At 32.5% G+C, this 23,202-nt stretch overlaps 1 protein-coding gene across 1 annotated transcript in view; it reads left to right on the top strand.

Annotated features, from left to right (window-relative positions):
* The window catches only part of LOC118189837 (uncharacterized), a 115,934-nt gene that overhangs the window by 24,819 nt on the left and 67,913 nt on the right, over positions 1-23,202 (top strand). The window contains exons 3-6 of the mRNA XM_085807010.1: positions 6,993-7,071; positions 7,150-7,204; positions 12,189-12,318; positions 19,510-19,538. Of these exons, the coding sequence (XP_085663136.1) occupies positions 6,993-7,071; positions 7,150-7,204; positions 12,189-12,318; positions 19,510-19,538 (293 nt within the window). The remainder of the gene's footprint in view (positions 1-6,992; positions 7,072-7,149; positions 7,205-12,188; positions 12,319-19,509; positions 19,539-23,202) is intronic.

Below are 23,202 nucleotides of genomic sequence, written 5' to 3'. Positions count from 1 at the left end.
GATAACTTCTGCTTTGTGAGTGAGAGCATATACGTATCCAGAAACGACGTTCTCCAGTTCTCCAATGGGCATCGGGCTCCACTGCGTGTCATCTGGCATATATTAGCCAATGAGGACAAAGCAAGCTGTTATTTTGATGTTCTTTAGTTAATTTGGTCATTTTGTCCTGAGTTGTGTGAGTACACGCACCTTAGGGAAATATTTTTAGAAATTATCATCTTTTGTTATGTCTGCGAGAAAGGTGAAATACTCGTGTACATTTCAAAAATCATACACAGTTGACTTTCATTCCATTATTCCCTCAAGGAAAAATAAATTTGCGATGTGTACCACCTGTCGCTGCGATTTTTCGATTTCGCATGGTGGAAGCATGGATGTTCTCAAACATATGCGTACACAAAAACACAAGAACAACATAGTTGTTTTGAAAAAAAATGAAAAATTAAATTTTTCTTCGGAAACAAGGGACCAAAAAGTTATTAATGCAGAATGTCTGTTCTCTGCCTTTTTACTGGAGCACAACCTGCAACTATGCCGCAGCTGAAAAAGGGGCAGCTTCTTTAGCAATAAATGTGGATGAACACATTGTTGATATTTATTATTATCTTGAAAGGAGTTCTAAAAGGAAGAAAAAATTGAAACAGTTCCAACAGCTGCATAACAGCAGTTTACAATTAGAAAACTTGAATGAAGTTATAAAATCAGCTAGGATTGACACCCAGTGAAGTTTAATTGGAAAACTGAATGATGCTGATGGAATTTTAAAATATAGTGAACTGTCTAGAATTATGTTGGCCATCTTGACAGTTCCCCATAGTAATGCAGAGTGTGAGAGGATTTTCAGTGTTGCGAAACCGAGGACTAAATTTAGATCTAATATGATGACACATTAGAAATGTGATGATACATGTGATGTTCATGTGATTTCTAATGTGACGACACATTAGAAAAACTTGCATTAGCAAAAGCAAGCCTACGTGGCAATTGCTATGAACAAAATTTCAAAGTTTCTTTCTTAAAGAAAGAAAAATCTGCCACTGTTTATAACATTTGTACGAAAACTGATTAAAGTGTTTTTTTTTTTTTTTTTGTTTTCTTAAACGATGCAAGTAATAAAAATGTTTTTTATGTGTAAGGTATTTTTGTGTTGCTTGCATTTAAGAATTAGTTACTATTTAAAGTTAATTCATTATTAAAAACTATATTTTCATCATTTAAAATGTCTTTTTAACATTTTAAATGACGAAAGTTTGAATAAAAAATCTCCTGATTTTTGAGTGTCATAGGTTGGCAAGTATGTATATAATACAAATTTATTTTTAGTATCTATTATTAGTTATTTAACAGTGTAGTAGTATTTGAAAATTCAGTTGAAAACAATATACAATGTATGCATTTCAAATGTGTTACCACATAACTTTTTGTGATATTTCTAAGAATGAATGCAAATTTGGGAAGCAACTAGAGTAAAAACAGATAGTGTTAGTGTTTGTGAATAGCACTGCAGTGAAATGTTGCAGTTTATAAGAAAAAGAAGACTATTTATTTTGGTAACATTTAAAGACCTTCGACCAATGTTTTTATTGAAGGCAAATGTAATTAAAGGTTTTTATGCTAGGTGAAAACAATCAGCTTCAGCTTTTCTGCTATATAAGTCTGAAGTATTTTTCAATGATTTATAACCCATTAAATCAGTATGTAACTGTAGAGAATTTCAAATGTAATTTATTTCATGTCATTTATCTGATACATATTGCATATTTTGACCTGTTTTAGAACATATGTTTAACACATTAAACACCACTTGTATTCAGATATGCACAACATATATTTAGTCCACATGGACCTTACATATCCAAATGAATACAAACCAGTTAGGGTCTATAAACAGATGTAAGTATAATGTTTTAAAAATGTATTACATGATATTGGGGAACATTTATGATATATTAATGAAAGAATAATAGCAGCCAAAAATATTTTAAAAAATTTAATATTATGGCAGTCATTGTTTTAAGCTGTTATATAGCACTCATTACTTAATCATGTTCCTCTGTAATTTGTATTAGAGGCTGTAAATATTATTTTCCTTAATTTTGGGTAGGTAAGCTGCTCTAGCTTATGCTGCAGACATATGCTAATTGACTAAAAAAAGTGAAAATTCATTGGGTAAACCACTCTGCCATATATGTTGCAGCAACAAATTCCGAAACATAGCACTTAATATTCATTCAGTAATTCTATTCCATATTGATGTAATCATAATTGATAACATTGCATCTACAAAATAACTATAAATAGTAATACACTGACTACCAATAAGTATTTGGACACCTATGCAAATGGCGATATCTGCGGTCCTAAGGTAGGTCACGGACTCCGCCTGTATATATCGTGTAGGAAACAGCATCGGCTTTAGTCGTGTGCAATATGCCTCGCAGTTCGGAGCTCTCTGATTTCGAGAAAGGTATAATTATCGGGTATCACAAATGTGGCCGATCCTTAAGGGACATATTTAGCGATCTGAAGTACCCAAAATTGACAGTGGCGTATGTGATTAAGAAGTGGAAGGTGAGCGGTGATTGTCAGAATGTGCCCCGACTCGGCAGACCAACAAAACTGGGAGATAGAGACCGAGGAGTGCTGTCCAGAGAAATTTGGAAGAAACGCACCCAACCGATGGCCATCATCCGCGAGGAGTTTTAACAGGCATCCAGGAGTATTGTTTCAATGAATACCATCCGTAAGGAAGCACATCTGCTTGGTTTTCATGGTCGTGCTACTGCCCATAAGTCTTTGATCACAAAGTCCAACCGCGCTGCTCGGTTAATGTGGTGCAAAGCACGTCGAAATTTGACAGTAGATCAGTGGAAACGGGTTCTTTGGAGTGACGAATCAAGGTTCACCCTTTACCATTCGGATGGCAGGGTCTGGGTCTGGCGTCTGCCTGGAGAACTTCTGCCAGAATGCATTATGCCAACAGTCAAGTTCGGCGGAGTTGGAATTATGGTCTGGGGGTCTTTCTCCTGGCATGGGCTAGGACCCTTGGTTCCCATTCATGGTAAGCTCAACTCAGATGCCTACTGCATTATTTTGGATGACAATGTGCTTCCTACGTTGTGGCAGTTTTATGGGTTGGATCCCTCTTACTGTCAGGACGACAATGCCAGTTGTCATGTTTCGACGTTAACCAAGGCTTGGTATGGTGCCAATGGAGTTCATCGAATGGACTGGCCTGCCCAGAGTCCAGACCTGAACCCTATCGAAAACCTCTGGGACGAGTTGCATCGCCGAATTCAGGGGTGCACTACCCGTGCAAAATCGGTGAAGGAACTTCTATGTCTTCTCCAAGCTGAGTGGAAGAACATACCACTAGCTGTCATACAAAGACTTGTGGAAAGTATGCCCCGGATGGTCCATGCTGTAATTACCTCTTGTATAGGCTGTACCAACTATTGATTTTGAATAAAGTTAGTTTTTCTTTTCTATCACAAAAACCAAATACTTGTTGGTGTCCGAATACTTATTGGTAGTCAGTGTATATGAATAAATAAAAAATAAATAAACACCCCACTTTGACCTTGGTTAAGATGAACTCTGCTGATTTCTAATAGACGTTACTTGTTCAGGTTCGGTAACCTTTTTTTATTACTGTGAATTACAGTACTATGAAAAAGAATATGTCGTATATGTCGACATGTAATGCACACTTTAATTACAAAAAATAAGAATGAAATTTACGTGTGTGCATTATATGCTGGGTATAAGAATGATAGAAAAAAATAAGGAAAAAGCAGCATACAAAAATTAGATTTTTACATGTACCTAAATGCTGTTTATTTAAAAGAAATGATATACCTTATGAACTTAAAAATTTTTATTATCAGATAACATGAAAAGTTTGTCTACCATTATATCTTCATGCACATCATCGAATTCTGTTTCATCTTCACCATCATTGTCACTCTTATTTATAAATAAATAATCATCATCCAATCCAACTTTCACCAACACCAAACATCCTTGCTGCAGCACAATATCCATTTTCTTTCACAGAATGAATGACTTTGCATGTAAAATCAGCACTTTTCTTTTCTTTTCTTTTCTTTTCTTTTTTTTTTTTTAGCAGCAGGAGCCATACTTACTACTGAAAGAAACACAAGATAAAATCAAAGTTCACTTCAGAATCACGGCTTGAAACAACTACAGAAAAAGAAAATATCCTACTCCTAATTCCGAAAATTCATTCTGGCCGAAAGGACATTCCTATCCCAAAAACTGTCCCCTTTTTCTTGAAATTCTAGAATAATATTCCTGTATATCTGCATTGCATACAACCCACCCTCTTTGCAGGATTATTTATTCCCTGAAGCAATTCTCCCACTCACATATTGTTTCCCTTTCACTCCGTCAATTCAGTATACCTTTGTCTGAACACATTTAGAAAAAAATATCTGAATGGCTACAAAAGAGCATCACACATGTATTTTCAGGTTTCTTTTTAAAGAAAAGGGTGCATATTACACGGCAAATATACCTAAAAAATTAATTATTGCATTATTGTTATTAAATGTATTATTGAGTCGTAAGGGAAGCTTTTCTCATCTGTCAGGAATTTGTGAAGGAATGAAATCTGCTTCGTATCCATTTGTCCCACTGCTTTTCTAGTTTATGCTTGAAAATTCTATTGATGCTTAGAAGATGAATGGGAACATTGATTTTTTTTTTTAATTAAAACAAATAACTTAGAAAAGATGCTAAAGAGAAGAGAATTGATCTTAATTTAGATCTGGTTAAGATATCTGACAAATGTTTATGTTAAAAAGGAGCATAAAATTTTTTTTGTGTGTTGTTGCATGTTTTGTAGCTTTTAACATATAATTATCCATTTTAGAATCAATATCAATTGTTGTAAAATTTCTTGGACTGTGCTTTTAATAATGCTTTTTAATGGATATTTTTTAGAAATTAAAAAAAAATTTAATCTTATATGACTAAGCGTATTTAACTACATAATTTAATTATTTGTGACTAACTGCTCACCCTTAGAAGTTATCTCTACATGCTAAGGTGAGTTATCTACTTTCCTTAGTCCTTATTGTGGCTTCAAAATGCAACACAAAAATGGGAAAAAAAAAAACAAACAAAAAAAAAAAAAACGTAGAACTTTGTTTCTTACAGCAAATGAGACTGGAAATAATACAAAGTAACTTAGCATCTCCTGGTGCTTCAACGATCTAGTGGAACTTTATGTTAAATATTGTATATTAATTGGGTTACAGCTGTAGCAGATGTATACTAAGCTATGACACTGACTGGCTCAGACAAAGTGTATCAAATATTCAACACTTACCTTCAATGGCAAACATTCATGTTTGTTCTGATCAACATATCTCTCTTAAACAAGCAACTGCAGTGGCAACAGCCAGGCTTCTGTTCTGAATCATGCTGATTATTATTTTACTTTCCAATATAACCTGTGCTGCTTGACATAACATCTGCATAAACCTCTGACGAGTACATAATGAAATGAGGCATAAAAGAATCAATATAGAGCTGTTAGTAAAATTTAAGTAAAGTGTCACTAACCTTTACTTAAATTTAACCTTTACTTTTATTTAAAATATGTGGGGCTATAAGTGTAAAATTTAAATTTTTCAAAAATTTTTTTAAAATTTTAATTGCTTGAAAACATTTATGATGTTGATTTTACTCTCAAATTTGTTTTATAATTAAGTTAAATATTAGGTTATGTTCAATAAGGCATTGTATTTACAGATCGATTTTATTCTTAGAATGGTATTAGAAAAGTGGAGTTAGGGTATAAATAATTACTTTAGTTTATTTAATTCCTTTTTGCTGTCAAATCCTTAATATTTTTCATTAATGTTCTTTAAAAGTACTTAACTTCCATATGCAGGAGCATGTACAAACTCTTATAACATAATTTTTATACTTTCAAATGAAATTTGCCACTTACATACTATGTTACTATAGTTTATAAGTAATATTTGTTTATTACAGTACTTGACTGCAGCTTTCTAGTCAGAAGCTACTATATTTATTTGCATATTTTTACCCTTAGCTTTAAGCACCTGGCTCTGAAAAAATATTCAGATAATTGTCCGCTTACTCAATGTGTTCAGAGAATAAACTTCTGTAAATTTTTAATTGGATTTGTTTGCATGGTGATAGTTTTTATCTTACCAACTAAGACCAACCTTTGCAGGCTACTTGTGAAGGTCATATTGAACTTTTCCATTTTAATTGTTGAACTTTATGGCGGACTAATACAAGTCTCATAGAGAAACTAAAATGAACTGACAATTCAGTTTATGATTTCATTGTGTCTTATACATTTCAGTGTATGAGTCAGCTGAACATGTTCATCTTCTCTATCTATTTATGGATGATTTGAGGCCTAAGGAGTAACAGAGATAATAATAAGAACAGGTGAAATTAAAGTTACAGGGAAGTAGAAATGAAACTGTGTTGTTATCAGATATTGTAATGTTAATATTACTATGTATTCTAATGCAGGTTTTTTTCTTTTAAAGAAATAATGTTGTGATATTTGATTGTAGATTTTCCATAATTATTTTCATTTGTTTTGGTCTTACTATAACTGCAACCTTCGAAAATTAAATTATTCACGTAATTTTGCCCTGGTGCTAAAAATTGCCCGAAAAAGAGGGTTAATATATGAGAAAATATGGTACATAATTGGCCAAATCTAATTTTAGCTTGACATAAATTATAACAAAGTTTGAACGTTTCAAGAGGAAGAAATGTGGTCTGTTGTGTTCTGGAACATGTAATTTTATTATCAACTGACAAGCTACAGGAATTATTTACTTCTGAAAATGAGACTGTCTTTTCATTTCTTAGAATATTATATAAATTTATATGTTAATCATACATGTGTTTTACAGTTATTGTACAGCTTTTAAACTGATATGGAGTACAGCATAAATCTATTCTATTTTTTGTAGGAAAAGAGGCATCTGATGAATAGTGGTGAACGAACACAACTTCAGAAAGTTCTTGACACACTGCAAAAATCTATAAAAGGTACTTTTTTTATTTTGCATTCTTGTATTTTTCAAAGTACTTAGTCTGCTGTTCTTTAATTATTTTCTTCATTTTTAGTGACATCGCTACAGTCTATGGTTGAAAGGCTGGATAGTATAACTCGGCAGCAAGGGCAAGTAAATTTTTAATTTCAAAGATTATGTGTATTGAGTATAATTAGTTATTGTTTATTTAGTGCAGTAAAACAAAATGTGGTGAAATGGTGTGGATTGAATTTTTTCTTAATTTATTAACTTTGTTTAAAATTTAATATGTTAGTAAGCTAAATATTTATATATGCCAAAGAATTTTAAGTCAAATTATATTTTTACATATGTGTAGACTAATTTGTATGGGAATAGCATAAATATTTGTGTAAGAACATAAAAGTTTATCTGCAACTGCAGATTAAAAATATTCATTAATATTCAGCTGAATATGGCTTGTATTTAAGTGAGATGATGCAGCTTGAAAGAGAGCTTGTTAAAAAGTTTTATTTGATTATGTCCAACTTCCATTCAAAATGAAAAGCCAGCTTCAGATAGCTATTTGAGTTCTCAGTTCCACACATGCAAATCTGTTAGAACTGTGTACTGTAATTTCCACTGAAAACTCAGCACTAAAGCTAGAGGCACTTGCCTAGAGGATCATGGGGGTTTCATCAGAGCTTCGGTATACATGTATCATCAATAAAACACTTTGGATGATCTGAAGATAATACAGTACGGTAACTTTTAATTCTGCAATGCAGTCATAGGTATTTTGCATAAGATTTAAAAGAGTTTATAAGGTATTTCTCCTGCCTTGTTTGCTCATCAAATTAATGTATACGTCATGGGCAGAGGAGACTGCATTCAGCATTTTTGAAAATTCCATTGAGAACCTGATGTAACTGCTATATTTTATAGTTCATAACATTTAAAAAAAAATAAATTGGATAAGATTTTAAAGATATGCCATATCTAAGAATTGTGTGAGAGAGAGATGCATTTTGGGATTGTTAGAAAGGCTATTCAAATATTGTAATTGATTGCATTATAAAGTGTGTACTTAATAAAAAAAAGGTAATTTATTCATGCTTATAAAAAAATGTATTACACAACTTTTTTCCCTTGTGATCTTTAGATTTATCGAGATATAAATACAGTAGAGTTCTGAAAACTCGGCCGAATTTGTGAAAATGCCAGGTTATTAGGAAAGGTTTTAAAATATAAACAAACAACTAAAAAAAGGAAAAGTGTTTACTTAGAAAATATAGTACTTGTATGTATTGGTTGCTTACCAACAATTCAATATTCTAACTCAAACTACCAAAATACCCTTAAACAAAGAAAAAATACTTTAGAAGGCATAGAGCCTTTACTAATGAAAATTCATGAATACATACTGTACAGTAATTTACCTGATAAGGCAGACCTCAGAAAAATACCGTATGAAGACATGAAGCTGTCTAATGAAAACTAACTAGCGAACTTTGCAAAAACTGGCTAAAGAAATTCTTGGCATCTGCCACCCATCCAACTACATCTAATAGATAAAAATTTTTTCTTAAGTTCTATATAAGACTTTGTGATATCATTTGCTGAAAGAAGAGAGGATAACAGCTTATGCCTATACTCCTTCTCCTGAGACTAACCACCTTGGTCCATTGGCTGGCATAATGCTGTAACATTGGGTGGCAAAAAAATTGCTCATATGTCCCAATTTTTTAAGTCTTCGATGTCTGGGTGCGAAGATGCTTGGCAAGTTTTTAAAAACCACTCAACCAATGGAACAAACACTTCATGGAACCATTTTTTGAAAATTGCACAGTGCATCCAGGCATTTGAATGGTTTAGTTACCAAATGGAAAGTTCATTCATTCAATGTACTTTAATGCACATGGTTTCTTTGATTTTTCTATGACACCCAAGTTTTAATTTGTGGTCACCTGTTGCATTAATGTATGCTAGGATTGTTATCATCTCCTTGCTCCTTTTAAAACCAGGGGCTAACTGTTCTTCCTTGAAAGCTAGTCTTTTCGCTGGTAACAGTTTATAATTTAACCTTGTTTCATCATAATTGTATAATTGCTCTGCAGTCAAACCTTCAACTTCGATAAATTTCTGAAAGTTTTTCTTAAACTGAGATATGCCTTCCATGTCCACAGACAGTTTTTTTCACACGAATATTAATCTGTCGCACTCCATATCATGTCTTACCTTGATCAAGGCCAGCCAATGTTTGCGACAAATATAGGATCATTGTCTTTTTTTTTTAATTCTTCATAAAATTTCAAGGCCTTCTGTTGCAAAATTGGCCCACTAATTGGTGTGCCCTTCTCTCTCGTTTGGTGAAACCAAATAAAGAGTGCTTCATTTACCTCATTAAATTCACTGTCCTTCATACTTTTCCTTTCTTTCAATGCTTCTGTACACATTCTCTTAAAACACTACGATTCAATTTCCTTCTGCTGCTTCCAGTCTCCAGTCATACTTTTGCTGACTCCTAAGTCCTTAGCCACTGCACTAATACTTTCTCCCTTATCCAGTCTCTATACTGTCCCCAACTTTTGCTCCATAGACAAGTACACTTCTTTTCTTTTAACAAAGAAACTTCTTTTCTTTTCTTTTAACTTTCTTAAAACTTACCATCGCAAAGTACTGTCTAGCACCCACAAACTTTGAAACAGCTCTGAACAATACAGTATGGCTGGTTGAATTTCCTGTACCACCATTAGAGGCTTAACAGGGCTTAGTCGAGCTCTTTAGTTAAAGAAACATTGAGATCTAAAACAAGGCCTAAATCAGGCCCATTAAGTTGTAGGACTACCGCCTTACTACCTGAAATAACTTAAAATAGAATAAACAACTAAAATACGATACATAATATGAATAATACAAATTAATGCAACAGGTGAGCTGGTGAGATTTACCAGCTATACCAACAAAAGCACATTATTGCATACTTTGTAAAAATTTAGTCACTGTATTTTTACCCTTTAGAGTATTAAATTTAGCAATATTTGGAATAAATCTTAGAACAATATTTTTCATAGAAGAGCATCTAAACAACAGGTGTTCAATATCGACGTTACTCATGCCAAATGGACAGGCACAATTTTTAATCGAAAACCTATTATAATAAAAGGGAAAGTGTCCATGATTAGTTAAAGCTTGGTTTAGATACTTGTCACTTAGGCATCTTTTCTCACTTACAATTGAGATTAAATTATAAGTGAATCTTCCTTTAGAATCTGGGTCATTCCATTTTGCTTGCCATAGAATCAAACTTTTTCTTTTCAACAAGGATTTCAAACTGTCAAAGTAAGTCTTTACTAAAAAATCAATAATTTGATTTTCAGTGGCAGCTTTTGCCAATCTATCTGCTAACTCGTTACCAATGGTACCAATATGACTTTTCGTCCAAAAGCGTTTAACATCTCTGAAAGCGCTAAGATAAAAAAGCATGTCTTTTATTTGTTTAATTAGATTGTTACTTGGACAAACACCCGCAATTGAAACAATTGCACTTTCGCAGTCACTATAGATTTCCACAGGATCTATTGCAGAATTAGAAATAAGCCAATTCAAGGTCTCTCGCAGGGCCACTAACACTGCCTGATAGACATTGTCAGAAAGTCTATATTTCCTTTGTAAGCTTAATAACCCATCTGAAAACATACAAAAGGCTGCCCCCACATGACCATTTAATTTAGATTCATCTGTAAAAATCGTGTAGCCTGCCATATTGGGAAGGCCTTTATGCCAATTCAACCGTTTCAACAAAGTTCTAACCGTTCTAAACCTTTTTCAAAGTCAAAATCTTTAGCTGAGAAGATCTCACTGAAACAATCGACAGTTTTATTACCAGCTTTTAATTTAAAAATAGCATATTTTTTTCCCGCCAAAATATCGATCGGAGGGCATCCAGCCAAAATCTGAAGAGCTACTCTGTGGAAACAGTTCTAAAACACTTAGTAATCCTCAGTAAAGCGATTCTTTGAATTTGCAAAATTTTGTTATGCATTCAGACTGTTCCAGTCCACCATGTGCCACATGCATACAAGATCTTTCTCTCAATAGCTCTTTTATAAACTCTTAAGAACTTTACCTTGGAGATTCATTTTACTAAGTCTATTAAGAATATGGGTGCATTCGATCTGTATTTAATCTAGGTGAGGCATAAAAGTGAGCTTTTCATTGACCGTAATGCCCAAATATTTGATATTCTATGAAACTCTAATTGGTTGTCATACAGTTTGCACCTAGGATGTATTGATCTAGTATTAGTTTTGACAATACCCAAAAGAAAGGTCTTCTTTGGATCAAATTTGAGTTTAACATGGAAAGACCACTTCTCCAATTCTTGAGTGGCGAAACTTAAAGCTTTATCAATAGTATGGCAACCACTTCCCATGGCCAATAAAACAAATCGTCAGCATAATTACAATACAGTATAGTCACTCACGTTGAATTACGCAACATGGCTAAGAAATCAACTAACCCTGGCAAAGCTGCAAGTAGACTGAACACGCGCCAGCGCCAGTCACATGTTGAAGGAGTGGGGGTGTGACGCGAGACAAGGGAACATAGGAAGAAGGGGACACATGCACCTGGGCAATGACTTTAAATGGGTCTCCGATCGTGTGTTTTTTTTACCTGTCTGGGCGTGGCCAGGTTATAGAGTACCGAATTTTCAGGGTTCTATTTATTTTCTCCTTTCTATTATTAAAGAAGAGTTTCCACACATCTGCATATTAAAAAGGATGCATTGCTGACCAGTGGTTACAAAATTAAGTTGAAACCTTTTTCATTGAATCTGAAAAGACATTAAAAAATTGACTATATAGAATCCTAATCATTCTTAGTATGTTTTAAATTGTATAAAATATCTTAAGATCAGGTAATACATAATGTAAAATTTTTTATATAGATGTTGTTTGGCATATATGAAGTTAATTCAGTTATGCATATTTGTATATTAGAATGATTTAGGAATTAGACAAAAAGTTGTGTTAGTTACAGAAATAAAAATTAAAAAAAAAGTCTGAAAATAGTGTAACATATATATATATATATTGGCTTCAACACTTTTCTGCATTATTTATGATATTAAAATGTTTTCTTCCTTTACAGGCTGAAATTTACTTCTGGACCTCCAAATACTGAATGTTACATTTTTTCTGATATGTTTTATGTGGAAATTTTGTTAGAGACAACTGGTGAAGTGAAGGATGTAAAAATTGCTCATCAAGGAGATCCTGTGGTAATTTTCTTTTGTAGTATAATATATTATGTAAAAATATTTTTACGTCTAGGAATTATTTGTGTAAACAAACTAATTCAGTTGGAAATATTACATTTAACAGGAAAACACAATTAATGCATTATAAATTATTTTATGTGTATGAAAATATATGAAATTTTTGAAGTTTTAAAAAATATCTTTGTTATTGATTTCATTATGAAGAACAGGAAAGAAAGATGCTACAGCATAAAAGGAACTCTACCATTTTAGTTACATAAATGAAACTCTTTTCTTGTCTGCCCAGACTAAAATGCGTAATATAGAACATATATATATACAGGTAGGCCTACTATGCAGCAGATACATTCCTTGAAAATACTGCATTGTGGGAAGTCTTGTTAGAGGATACTCTAACTTAATACAGAAATTGAGATTCAGTTCTAAAAAACGAAAAACTGCCTTTATGGTGCAGTATTTTTATCTTTTTAATTTATGTACATAAAAACATTTCATAAAAAAACTTTGATAAAATTCAGCATCATATAAAAGCTAAGAAGATAATGATTTCAAGTCAAAATAATGAAAAAAAAAAAAAAAAAAAAAAAACATAATGCAGTGCTCACAAATTTATTCCTCAACGTCACTTATAGTTGTTTGAGAACGTATGAACTGGCCTTATTTCAAGATCTGAACTTATTTCATCGATAAGTTCTACTTGTAGGTTTAAGTTTTAAAATTACTTTATTCATATTCAGAATGTCTGCATAAGATTACAGTACTGAAAAAGCAAGCAAGCCACGGCTGTCGTGCAAACATGATGCACTCGGTCGCAAGGGAACAACAAGAATGAACCTGCATCAGTGGTAGTTCCTAGAATTATTGTCTAGGGGTAAGTTTCTGCTGGGATCTAGAGGAAGCGACCACACATTTCCTAAATTATGTTGTGAGAAAAATTTCTGTTTCTCCGAGTGCATTTGGAGTAAAATCACGTTATGATGGTACCGTGTTATGAGACGCCTAACTGTATATGCATTTTAGATAAAGGAAGTAGCAATGAAAATGGATATATAGAATGATTAAATTAGAATTAGAACTAAACAGGCAAAAAAGAAAATAAATAAATAATAATAAAATAAATAAATAAACAAATAAAAGAATTTTAATATGCCCAAAGGGGCATTTTTTTAATGTTTTGTGTAGTACCTTTATTTATTAAATATCATGTTCTTCGCACTTAACCATAAAATTCAGTTCAACAGCAATATACCAATAAAATTGTAAAATGAGCATAGCTTTAGAATTTTCAATACACAGTCTCGCTCGCTGGAGATAAAAAATGTTTCCCCCATACAGTGTTGTCATTGCTTGTTTTTGATTCATTGAGTTTGTTAACCAAAAATTTGTTAAAAGTTTTACAAAATATCGAATACATAATAAAACCAATTCCAAATTTGGACTTCCAAATGCCCGTGTTTGGGTGGAAACGTACGTTATTCAAAATTTGACGGCTCTACATACTGTTGTTTTATCACTATGTGAGAAACATGCATACATATATGCAGATTCTTCATTATTTAATTTCTTTAAATATAATACAGGGTGATAATATTTGGTGGCAACAGTTTGAAAAGTGTAACGGACATTCAAAGTGATTCGACGCAAAATCACAAAACGAAAACAATAGTCCTTCAGGGACAAAGTCCCTTGGACTAAATATATATATATATGTAATTAAGAGTCTTATCTTTTTTCTATGTCAATATGCTAGGGTTTAATAAATGTAGGCAAGATTTTCATATCAAGTCATACCCAACGTTGAGCATCTTTCTGAGAAAAGTCACAATCCTCTTCATTAGACATAATATCAAATTCTGAGGTGTCCGATCCTGAAGATGACGGAAAGTAATCATCTATATCACTGTCAGACATACTCATAAAAAAAAAAAAAAAAAAAAAGCACCTACTACAAATAATAAACGAAAATGGAAGACACAGAATATAAAAAAAAAAATGCATTTTGCTCAAACAGAAACATGAGCAATAACCACACAGTTATTCATTTAACCATTTCAGAAACATCCCCCTCTTCTCTGAAATAATACCCTCCTTTGCATAATCTGTCAAGGTCATTTTAGGGTTGCATTCCAAATCTTTGTGAATAAGTTTACTGGTAGCAGCGCAAAGCAAATGATAGTATTTCAGAAGAGTGTATATAAATGCCCAGGGCAGCTAACACATCAGCTAAGCAAGGTGTATATATATGCCAGTTAAGGAGTTAAATTTAATCTAATATGTTTTTTTTTTTCAAGTATACTATTTACACCAGTTTCAATTACTTAAGAAGTTCTTAATAAACTTTATGAGTTAATATTTTTTCTCTGCTTGTATATTTTTTTGCCTGTTTAGTACTAATTCTAATTTAAACAATTTAAAAAATAAAATCTTAGCAGTGATTAGCACAGAATATGTTTCTAAGTCGTTTTTGCATTATTCTCCATTTTAATTATTTATGTGCATATAGTAAGATATATGAAGAAGTTCAAAACTTAATCCGGTTGTGCATTAAACCACCAGCAGCAACAAGTGGTGATAATAATGGGAAAAAAATTGAAGCATTTAAAAATCCAGCTCATATTCAGTTTGAAACAAAGCATGTGCAATAGTAAAAAATAAATAAATAAAAGCACAGTGATATATTGCATGAAAATTGCAAAAATACTTTGAACCAAAAATGAATATAGTAATAAAAAATGGAAACGTATTTACATCTTTTTTGCATCATCATCGGAGAGTTGGTGCAACAAAAGAAGTAAATACTTCAGCCTGTTTCTGAACTGATACTGGCACAAATTGGAGATTAATAACAGAAAATTAATGAGAGTAATTCGAGTCTTTATAAGTCCATCTCCTACTGTCTGGTGTATGTAAAGCAAAAATTGCAAAATTACAACATTGAAATCATAATTGAACTTCAAAAAGAATTTTGAGTAGACCAAGTGTAGTAAACAAATCCATGTAAACGCTAGTAATTCCATTCTACACATGAAAAATTGTACAAAAAACAGAAAAAAAGAAGAGATAGTTGTCAAAACTGTAACAATAGAGCAACAATTGTGTTGAAATAAAAAAATAATTAATTCTCAGATTGCCCACATCCAATATTATTTACTCTTGGTTTTCCTTTTGCAATTTATTCATTTTTTTACACCAGTGATGCCCAACCTTTGTTCTAGCGAGCATATTTTGGCCTATCGCGAGCACATTTCCAAAACATCAACATTTTTGTTAATCATATTTCCAATCTTATGTGATTCATCTGAAATATTAATTTCGGCAAGTGGGTTTGAGATTAATAATAATAATATTGGATGAACTTTATGGAAATCAGAGAAACGGAGTTCAAAATTATTTTTCAGTGCATTTAAGTTTTCCCAGTATTTCTCTGTTTCAATTGCCTTGTGGTTATTGATATGGCTTGATAAATTCTGAAAAATGGGTGGGGTGAAATTCTTTTCTTTCATCTGATTTATCTACAAATTTAACTTTATCTGAAAAGCAGTTACAGTCCCAGTCAATTGAAAAAGTGTTTTTTCTTTTCCCTGGAGATCTTTGTTCAGTTTAGCTGTTCTATCTGTGAGAAAATACAGATCGGATAACTAATTATTATCATCCAATTCTTTATAACTTTTGTTTCCAGGATTCCAAAAACTGCTTTATTGGCAAAAGAAATTCTACAAACCGTTGAAGTACTTTTTCCCTGCTGAGCCATCTAAACATCGGAATGAAGCAATAAGATACCATGTTCGCTATCAAGTTCATAAGTCAGCAATCAGTTATTTTATAACGTCTTGCAAGATATCTCTTGACTATAAATGCTTACCATATTTTAACAATTAAGAAATATAAATGAATGGTTATTTTAAAAATATTTTTTGTTCGTAGTACCTAATCAGGCTCGTGAGCACAAGGTTTGGCACCGCTGTTTTAAACAGTGTTTAATGGTGCATTGGAAGTTTTTTCTAATTATTTTTACATTATTAATTAGTTCAAAACTTGATATTAATTTTATTGCTTAGCTCATGTTAGGGTTTACACCAGTTTATCCTACTAGTCATGTTGGATTAAAATATTTTCAAAACACTTGTTGTTTCACCATTACAATTTACTAACTCTTCTTTTATATATATATATATATATAAATTTTTCATGTGTTGTATTATACTGGACTGATAAAAGCGTAACTTTTTTAAATTAATTTTCTGATGTTAAACTCTTAATTTATAATTTGTGTCATTATCAGTTCAGAAGCTGGCTGATTTGTTTACTTCTTTCCTTGCACTAACCTGCTTTTTTCTTCTTCTATTGCTATTTTCAGTTTGGTTTAAATTAATTTTTCCACTTTTTATGCAATTGTCAATGCACTTCTGGTTTTATTATTGTATATGGTTTGTTCCAGGTTGAATATGGAATGTATTTTAAATGTTTTAACACTTTTGTATTACATATATATATATGTGTGTGTGTGTATGGGTGTTCGGAAGGGCAGAAGTTCAGTAGCCAAAGATCCAAGGACTTGGACGGCTATTTGTAGAAATAATCTGAACTTTGGGGGAATTGGTCGTGGAAGCAGCATCATGACAGTGTTCCAGCTTACGCATCACTCTATGTTACTAATTATGTGATAGGAAATCCTTGGCTGGTACTCAGGCATCAACTTCTAGAATTTTTACCTGTTTGTGCTGTTTTGCTCTGTGGCCATTGGCAGTAAATAAGAAATAGGCGATATTGCACAACTGAGAATAAATCTGAGTTAGACAAACATGCAAGCATAAACCTCGAATTATAGCATATCAAATTCTTCGGTAGTTAAGAAATGGAAGAAAAAACATTGAGCTGGTGAGAGTGAAGGTAATGATTAGCAATTTGCAAGAAGTCAAGTCTTGAAATGCATTAGATTCTATTTTGGATTGCTAATTATATGACAAAACAAAGCACTTCTATTGTGCTCCACTCGCCCTTTTCTTTGGACTTGGCCCCAACAGACTTTTTCTCTTTCCCAAACATAAAACCACCTTGAAGTAATGTCATTTCCACTCCATAGAGGAAATTTTTTAAAAAAAAGTATGATGAGTACTGCATGCAGTCAATAAAAATTTATTTCCAACAGGCATTCCAAAAGTATAGAAGAAACAATGGGAACTGTGTATTTAAACTAGAAGGGAGTACTTTGAAAGGAATAGTGGGTGAAAGTTTGTATAAATAGTAATAAAGCAAGAACAGCAAAAGTTCAGCAGTTTTTTTAACAGTCCTTGTAAGCCTGCCATAACTAAAGTTTCAAGGGTTGCTGATCTTAGCCCAATCTACCAGACTGATTGCCTAATTTGTCTTTTGTAAAGTGCATTTATCGTGCATGGGTAAGTACTTGAAAGCACTTACTTCTCCAGTTCAAAATGTACAAGAATTAGTTAAGCAAGTTCTACAGATGTGGAGTGCAACATAAATGGCATTTGTAATTTGTTTAATTATTCACTACATACTTTGAAGAACCAAAACATTATGACCACCTGCTCAATAACGCATTGTGCGAACTCTGACCAGCAAAACAGCTACAACTCGCCTTGGCATGGATGCCACAAGTTCTTGTTAGATAACTGAAACAGGTTGTACCAAATGTCTAAGCAGTAGTTACATAAATTCAAGATATTCCTACATCATGGTGTTTGAACTCTGAGCTGCCATTCCATGACATCACAAATATGCTGTATCTGTTAAGACCTGTTGAGTTAGGTGGCCAGGACATTAATTGGAATTCATCCTTATGCTCCTTGAACCACTCCAGCACAGTTCAAGCCTTGTGACATGGGTATTGTCCTGCTGGAAGATTTCATTTTCAGTTGGGAAGACAGATGCCATGCAAGTGTGCAACGTATCCGCAGTTATGTTCAGGGATGTCTGCAGCTTTAATGGTCTGTTTTACAACAACTAAGGGTTCCAGAGTCACCCGTGAGAAAGTTTTCCAAAGCATAATACCGTCACCACCAGTCTGTTTACGACCTGCAAGCGACCTTACGGGGAGGGGCAACTTTATGCTTGGAAGACAGTTTACCCTGATGCGACCATCGGTGTGATGAATGAGAACTCGTGATTCATTTGAACAGGCCACTGTCTTCCATTTGTCCATAGTCCAGTCTCGATGTTTTCAGGCCCACTGTAGGTGTAGCTGACAATGATGCTTGGTCAACAGAGGCACGTGAGTGGGATGTCTGCTGCACAGTCCCATACCCAACAGCGTCTGCTGAACTTTGTGTTCCGAAACATGTGCATTTGGAGCATCTGTCAGCTGAGCCTCTGTCTAGCTCCAATTTTGCTGTACCAAGCGGGACATTCTCCGACATCCTTTGATGACGTGTGGATGTCCATCACCTTGGTGTCTGCTTCTGGTTTCCCCATCATTTATCCACTTTGCATATATACTAACAACAGCAGATTGTGAACAACGAACCTGTCGTGCAGTTTCGGAGACAGTTGTTCTGAGTCGGGCCATTACAATCTGTTCTATGTCAAATTCACTTAGATAAGCAGCCTTTCCCATCGCTCACAAAAATAAGTCCAAGAATGATTCCTAATCTTGTCAGCAACAGTTAAATATCATTCTCACTTAATCACATACATGCCTTTCACTTCTTCGATCCAGATGAGTTCATTGAAAAATGTGGGGATGGTCATAATATTTTGGCTTTGTCAGCGTAGATAATGTAAGTATCTATTATTGCCAGATGAGAATATATATCATATTAATTTTTCTTAACATTTTTAATTAGTTCCCAAAGATACCAAAACCATATTATTTCGATTTTTATGTTTCTATTACGTGTTCAGTGAATAGAATCAAAATCAAACATCTTATGGTGATATTTTGTCAGTTTTATAAAAAAAAATATCAATGTTTTCTAGAAAGGCTTGTTTTGTTTTTTTTAAGTGTTCCAAGAATATGATGTTTATTTTTATTTAAAATAGTAATTTGTCTTACTATTTTTATAATATATATAAATTCAAAAGTAATGTAGTTATAATAAAAAATCTCTAATTTTTATTATTTTTTCTGAATTTTTTAAAGATGAATATTTGAAATATGAATAATATGTTGATTAAATTGTAATTGTATTACATCTTACTAATTAATTACTCATAAAGAAAACTATTTTTTAGACTTGCCCTGAGCTTGTTAAAGTACTGAGGTGAGTTTTTTTTTTATATAACTATCAAATCAGTATGTTATTTTATTATTATTAATTTGTTATTGATTTGCCATATCTGGAGTTTAAAAAATAATCCTATTCCCCCTTTTTTTAAAAAACGTTTTCTGAATAATTTTTTAACAAATTTAATGAGTGTATTACCTTATTGAATATGTTAGCAGGCATAATTTGTTAAAATTTATTAAATATACTGTAGAACAAGGTGCATGAATTTTAGTTTTAAATTTAATTCCTCATTTGATATGTTAATGCTAAACTGTTTGATGCAACATATATCAAATGGCAATCCTAAAACATCTCTTACTTATTCATTAAATCTTTCTATTGCTGATGAAGGAATTATTTCACTTTAACTATCACTCATTTAATATAGATACAGTTTACTATGCATGATTTGATAATTGTATAATATAAAAATGTTCAAATCAGGGATTTCTAACACTTTTCTTGCATCGATCCCTTTTAAAAGAATGGTTTTCTTAATGAAACCCCTTATGATTTTCTCTATAATAAGCAGCATACAATATAATCTTAATACAAATGATTTTACATAAATAACATATGAAGAATATAAACAAAAGTTTTGCAGGAAAAATTATTTATTAGATTTATGGTTTATTATTTTTAATTTTAAATATATAAAGAAGTTTTCCACAAAATCAGATTCTAATGCACTAAAGCTCAATTTTAATTAATGTGATGGCTGCATTTGATGTATTGATACAATTTTTTTAAATATTTTGTATGAAATTACTTAATGTCATTCTTAAATCACCTTGATCATATTCAACCTGTTTCCTATTTTCCTTAGTAAATTATCAATATGCTTAACGAATGCTTCCACTAGGTAAGAAAGAGAAACGTTAGTAACATTGGTTCTGTAACAACTTGACCAGAATATATCTTAATAAGTTTTAGTGGCTGACAAGAGTGAAAGAATAGCATAGATTTTGCTGTGGTTTATTCTGTTTTCATTTTTGTATATTTTCTTCTTTATATTTAGTTTGATTTCTTCATTGCATGGTATAGCTTTATATCAGAAAACAATTCATCATTAATTTTATTAACACATTTATTCAAAATCAATTATGCCAGTCATTTGCCAGTATGCATTTTGGCTAATAATCCCTAAATGATCCCTTGATCACTCCTTAGAATTTCATCAACTTACAGGGCTCAATGCCAACCTTTTTGGAAACTACCGAATTAAATAAAGCATGAAATGTAGAATTTATGTGAAAGTTAGTTAACTCTAACAAAACAGTACCATTCTTCTTCATTTTTCCTGAGTTGTACAGCCTGTTACTGGCCAAGGCTGTGTCACCAATTTTTCTTCAGCAAATCCTATTTGTCACCACAGCTTCCTATTGGTTTACCCCTATCAGTTTCAAATTCTTTTCCACATTATCCTACCTTCTAGTGGGTTTTCTTCCTTTTCCTCTGTTTTTGAGTTGGAAATGCATTATCATATGTACTGGTGTGGCATAACAATAAAATGATAATAATTAGGATGAATGTAATATTTTGATGCACAGCATGTCATTGTTAAGGGCTATCAGTGTGAGTTTATTTTGTTATGACTTGAGATTTTAAAGGGCTCATGTTTACTATTTCATTGAACTATTAAATAATCAATTCGAGGTAATAACCTACATTCTTGGCAGCCTTTAAAGTGATTTTTGGTACTTTATCTAAACCTCCACTGCAAACGTAGTGGCAAGGTCAATGAGAAATGTTTTTTCCACAACAGTGGCATAGCGCTAGAAATTCCATAAAAGAGCAGTCATTCAATAACATTTAAAAAGCAAGAAATGTTAGAAATAAAACACTTAGCTTTTTTTTAGAAATCTTCCTGTATGTTTTTCTTTTCTTTTCTTTTTTTTTTTTTTTTTTAAATGCTTTTTTTTCCATGTTCACAGCAGTATGTTTTCATTTTAAAAAAAATCGGACAGTTGCATTAAACTCAACATTTTGCACTACCTCGGCTTTGTGCTGTAGCCAAAACAGACGTGTGCTATGCAGATACTTAGTTTGGCACAATGTTTTCTGGTAACATCATGGTTTGCCATATAACTATTTTGGCAACAAACTGTGCTACCACGTGAATAATTTTTCATGCTGCCCAACTGGAATAGTGGTTAGTGACTCTGACTGCCATACTGAAGGGCCCCTGTTCGAATTTCTGAAAAGGCAAGGATGTCTGGGGGGCATCAGGGCACTCAAAATATGCGGCGAAGTGAAAGCCCTCTTGTTCTGGTAGGGAAAGAGAGGTGGGAGACCCTTAGAGTAGTCCCCCTGGAGTGCTCTCCTTCAACATTGGAGGGGGGCAGAAATAAACAAAGTTGTACTATTACCTGTATGGTTCGCAAGGCTCTTGCCAGCAATAGGCGAAATCTTGCCTTTTTGCCCCGATGAATTTCGTGGGATTCTTCTTTTGTAAAAACAAGTGAGATTGGCAATAACATAATTTGCCACAAGTTTTTGATGGGGTTTGAATAATCAAAAGTACCTGATTTTGCTTTGACACATTAAATAATAATTTAAAATAAAAAACTCCTGAAATTTGATCTGGATTGTTCCCTGTAGTTGTAGTCATTACTTCTCAAAATTACTGGCAGTAATAAATTTTCACCAACTGTATGTGGATATGTTTCTTTTGCAATTAAACAGAAAATGGTGCATAAAGCTTTCCATTCTTTTCCGTAATTCTTAGATGTTAATGGTGTGAAAAAGAATTTAATTCCTGTCTTTGATTGCATTAAAAATTCATCATCAAGATTTTTAAAGTATAACTGTTTTCTTCTTTATCTAAATGCATTCTTCTTAAATGGTCTTTCATTTTTAATGGTTTCATTGCATTGTGAAAAGTTTTTTCACAAATGAGATATAAGGTGATACTGTGTTTGCTGATGACAAAATAAAGCTGAGCATTAAATGTTCTTTAGAATATTATTGGCATTTTCTTTTTTCATATGCTGTTAATATCTGAGAACTCTTGAATTTACATGCGAGTTCATGTTTATCAAAACTGCTGACAACTGCAAATATATTGTGAATATAATTATACCACTGTTCTATGATCACTGATGTCCATTCTTAAGTGTACTTTTGTTTTATTAAGTAGCAGTTTCCGCAACAGATGTAGTAGAATGGTCAAAGTAAAGGTTCATGTTTTTTGCTGTGTTTGAGAATTAGTTAGCATGTAGGGTTGCTGTCATACCGATGATGTAATTGCCAAAAATTTCAGCAGCCGACAGTAATCATAGATTTTGCTGTGGTTCATTAGTTTTACATTTTACTTTTGTATTCTGCATTTATTGCTAAATTGCATAAATATAAGTAGAAAAATATATTATTGATTAGTAAAATTAGATTTGTATATTTTTTCTCTTTAGTATATATAATTTCTTTCTTATTTCATGATATAACTTTATAGCAATAAACAATTAATTATCAGTTTCATTTATATTTTTTGGTAAGCACTGTGATCTTGATTATGCTGATCAATTTCCAATGTGTGGTTAGCTATCTACCTCCATTTGACCGCTTAATCATCAATAAACCCTTTTAAATTTCATTGACACCTATGAATTCAGTACTAACCCCATTGAGATGCATATAAGCATTCTATACTGTGCTTGTG

Source organism: Stegodyphus dumicola, chromosome 1 (assembly GCF_044657685.1).
Source record: "Stegodyphus dumicola isolate Sdum_Otavi_A_Nest chromosome 1, ASM4465768v1".
Classification (NCBI taxonomy): domain Eukaryota; kingdom Metazoa; phylum Arthropoda; class Arachnida; order Araneae; family Eresidae; genus Stegodyphus; species Stegodyphus dumicola.
This window is presented reverse-complemented; position numbering and strand designations above follow the sequence as displayed.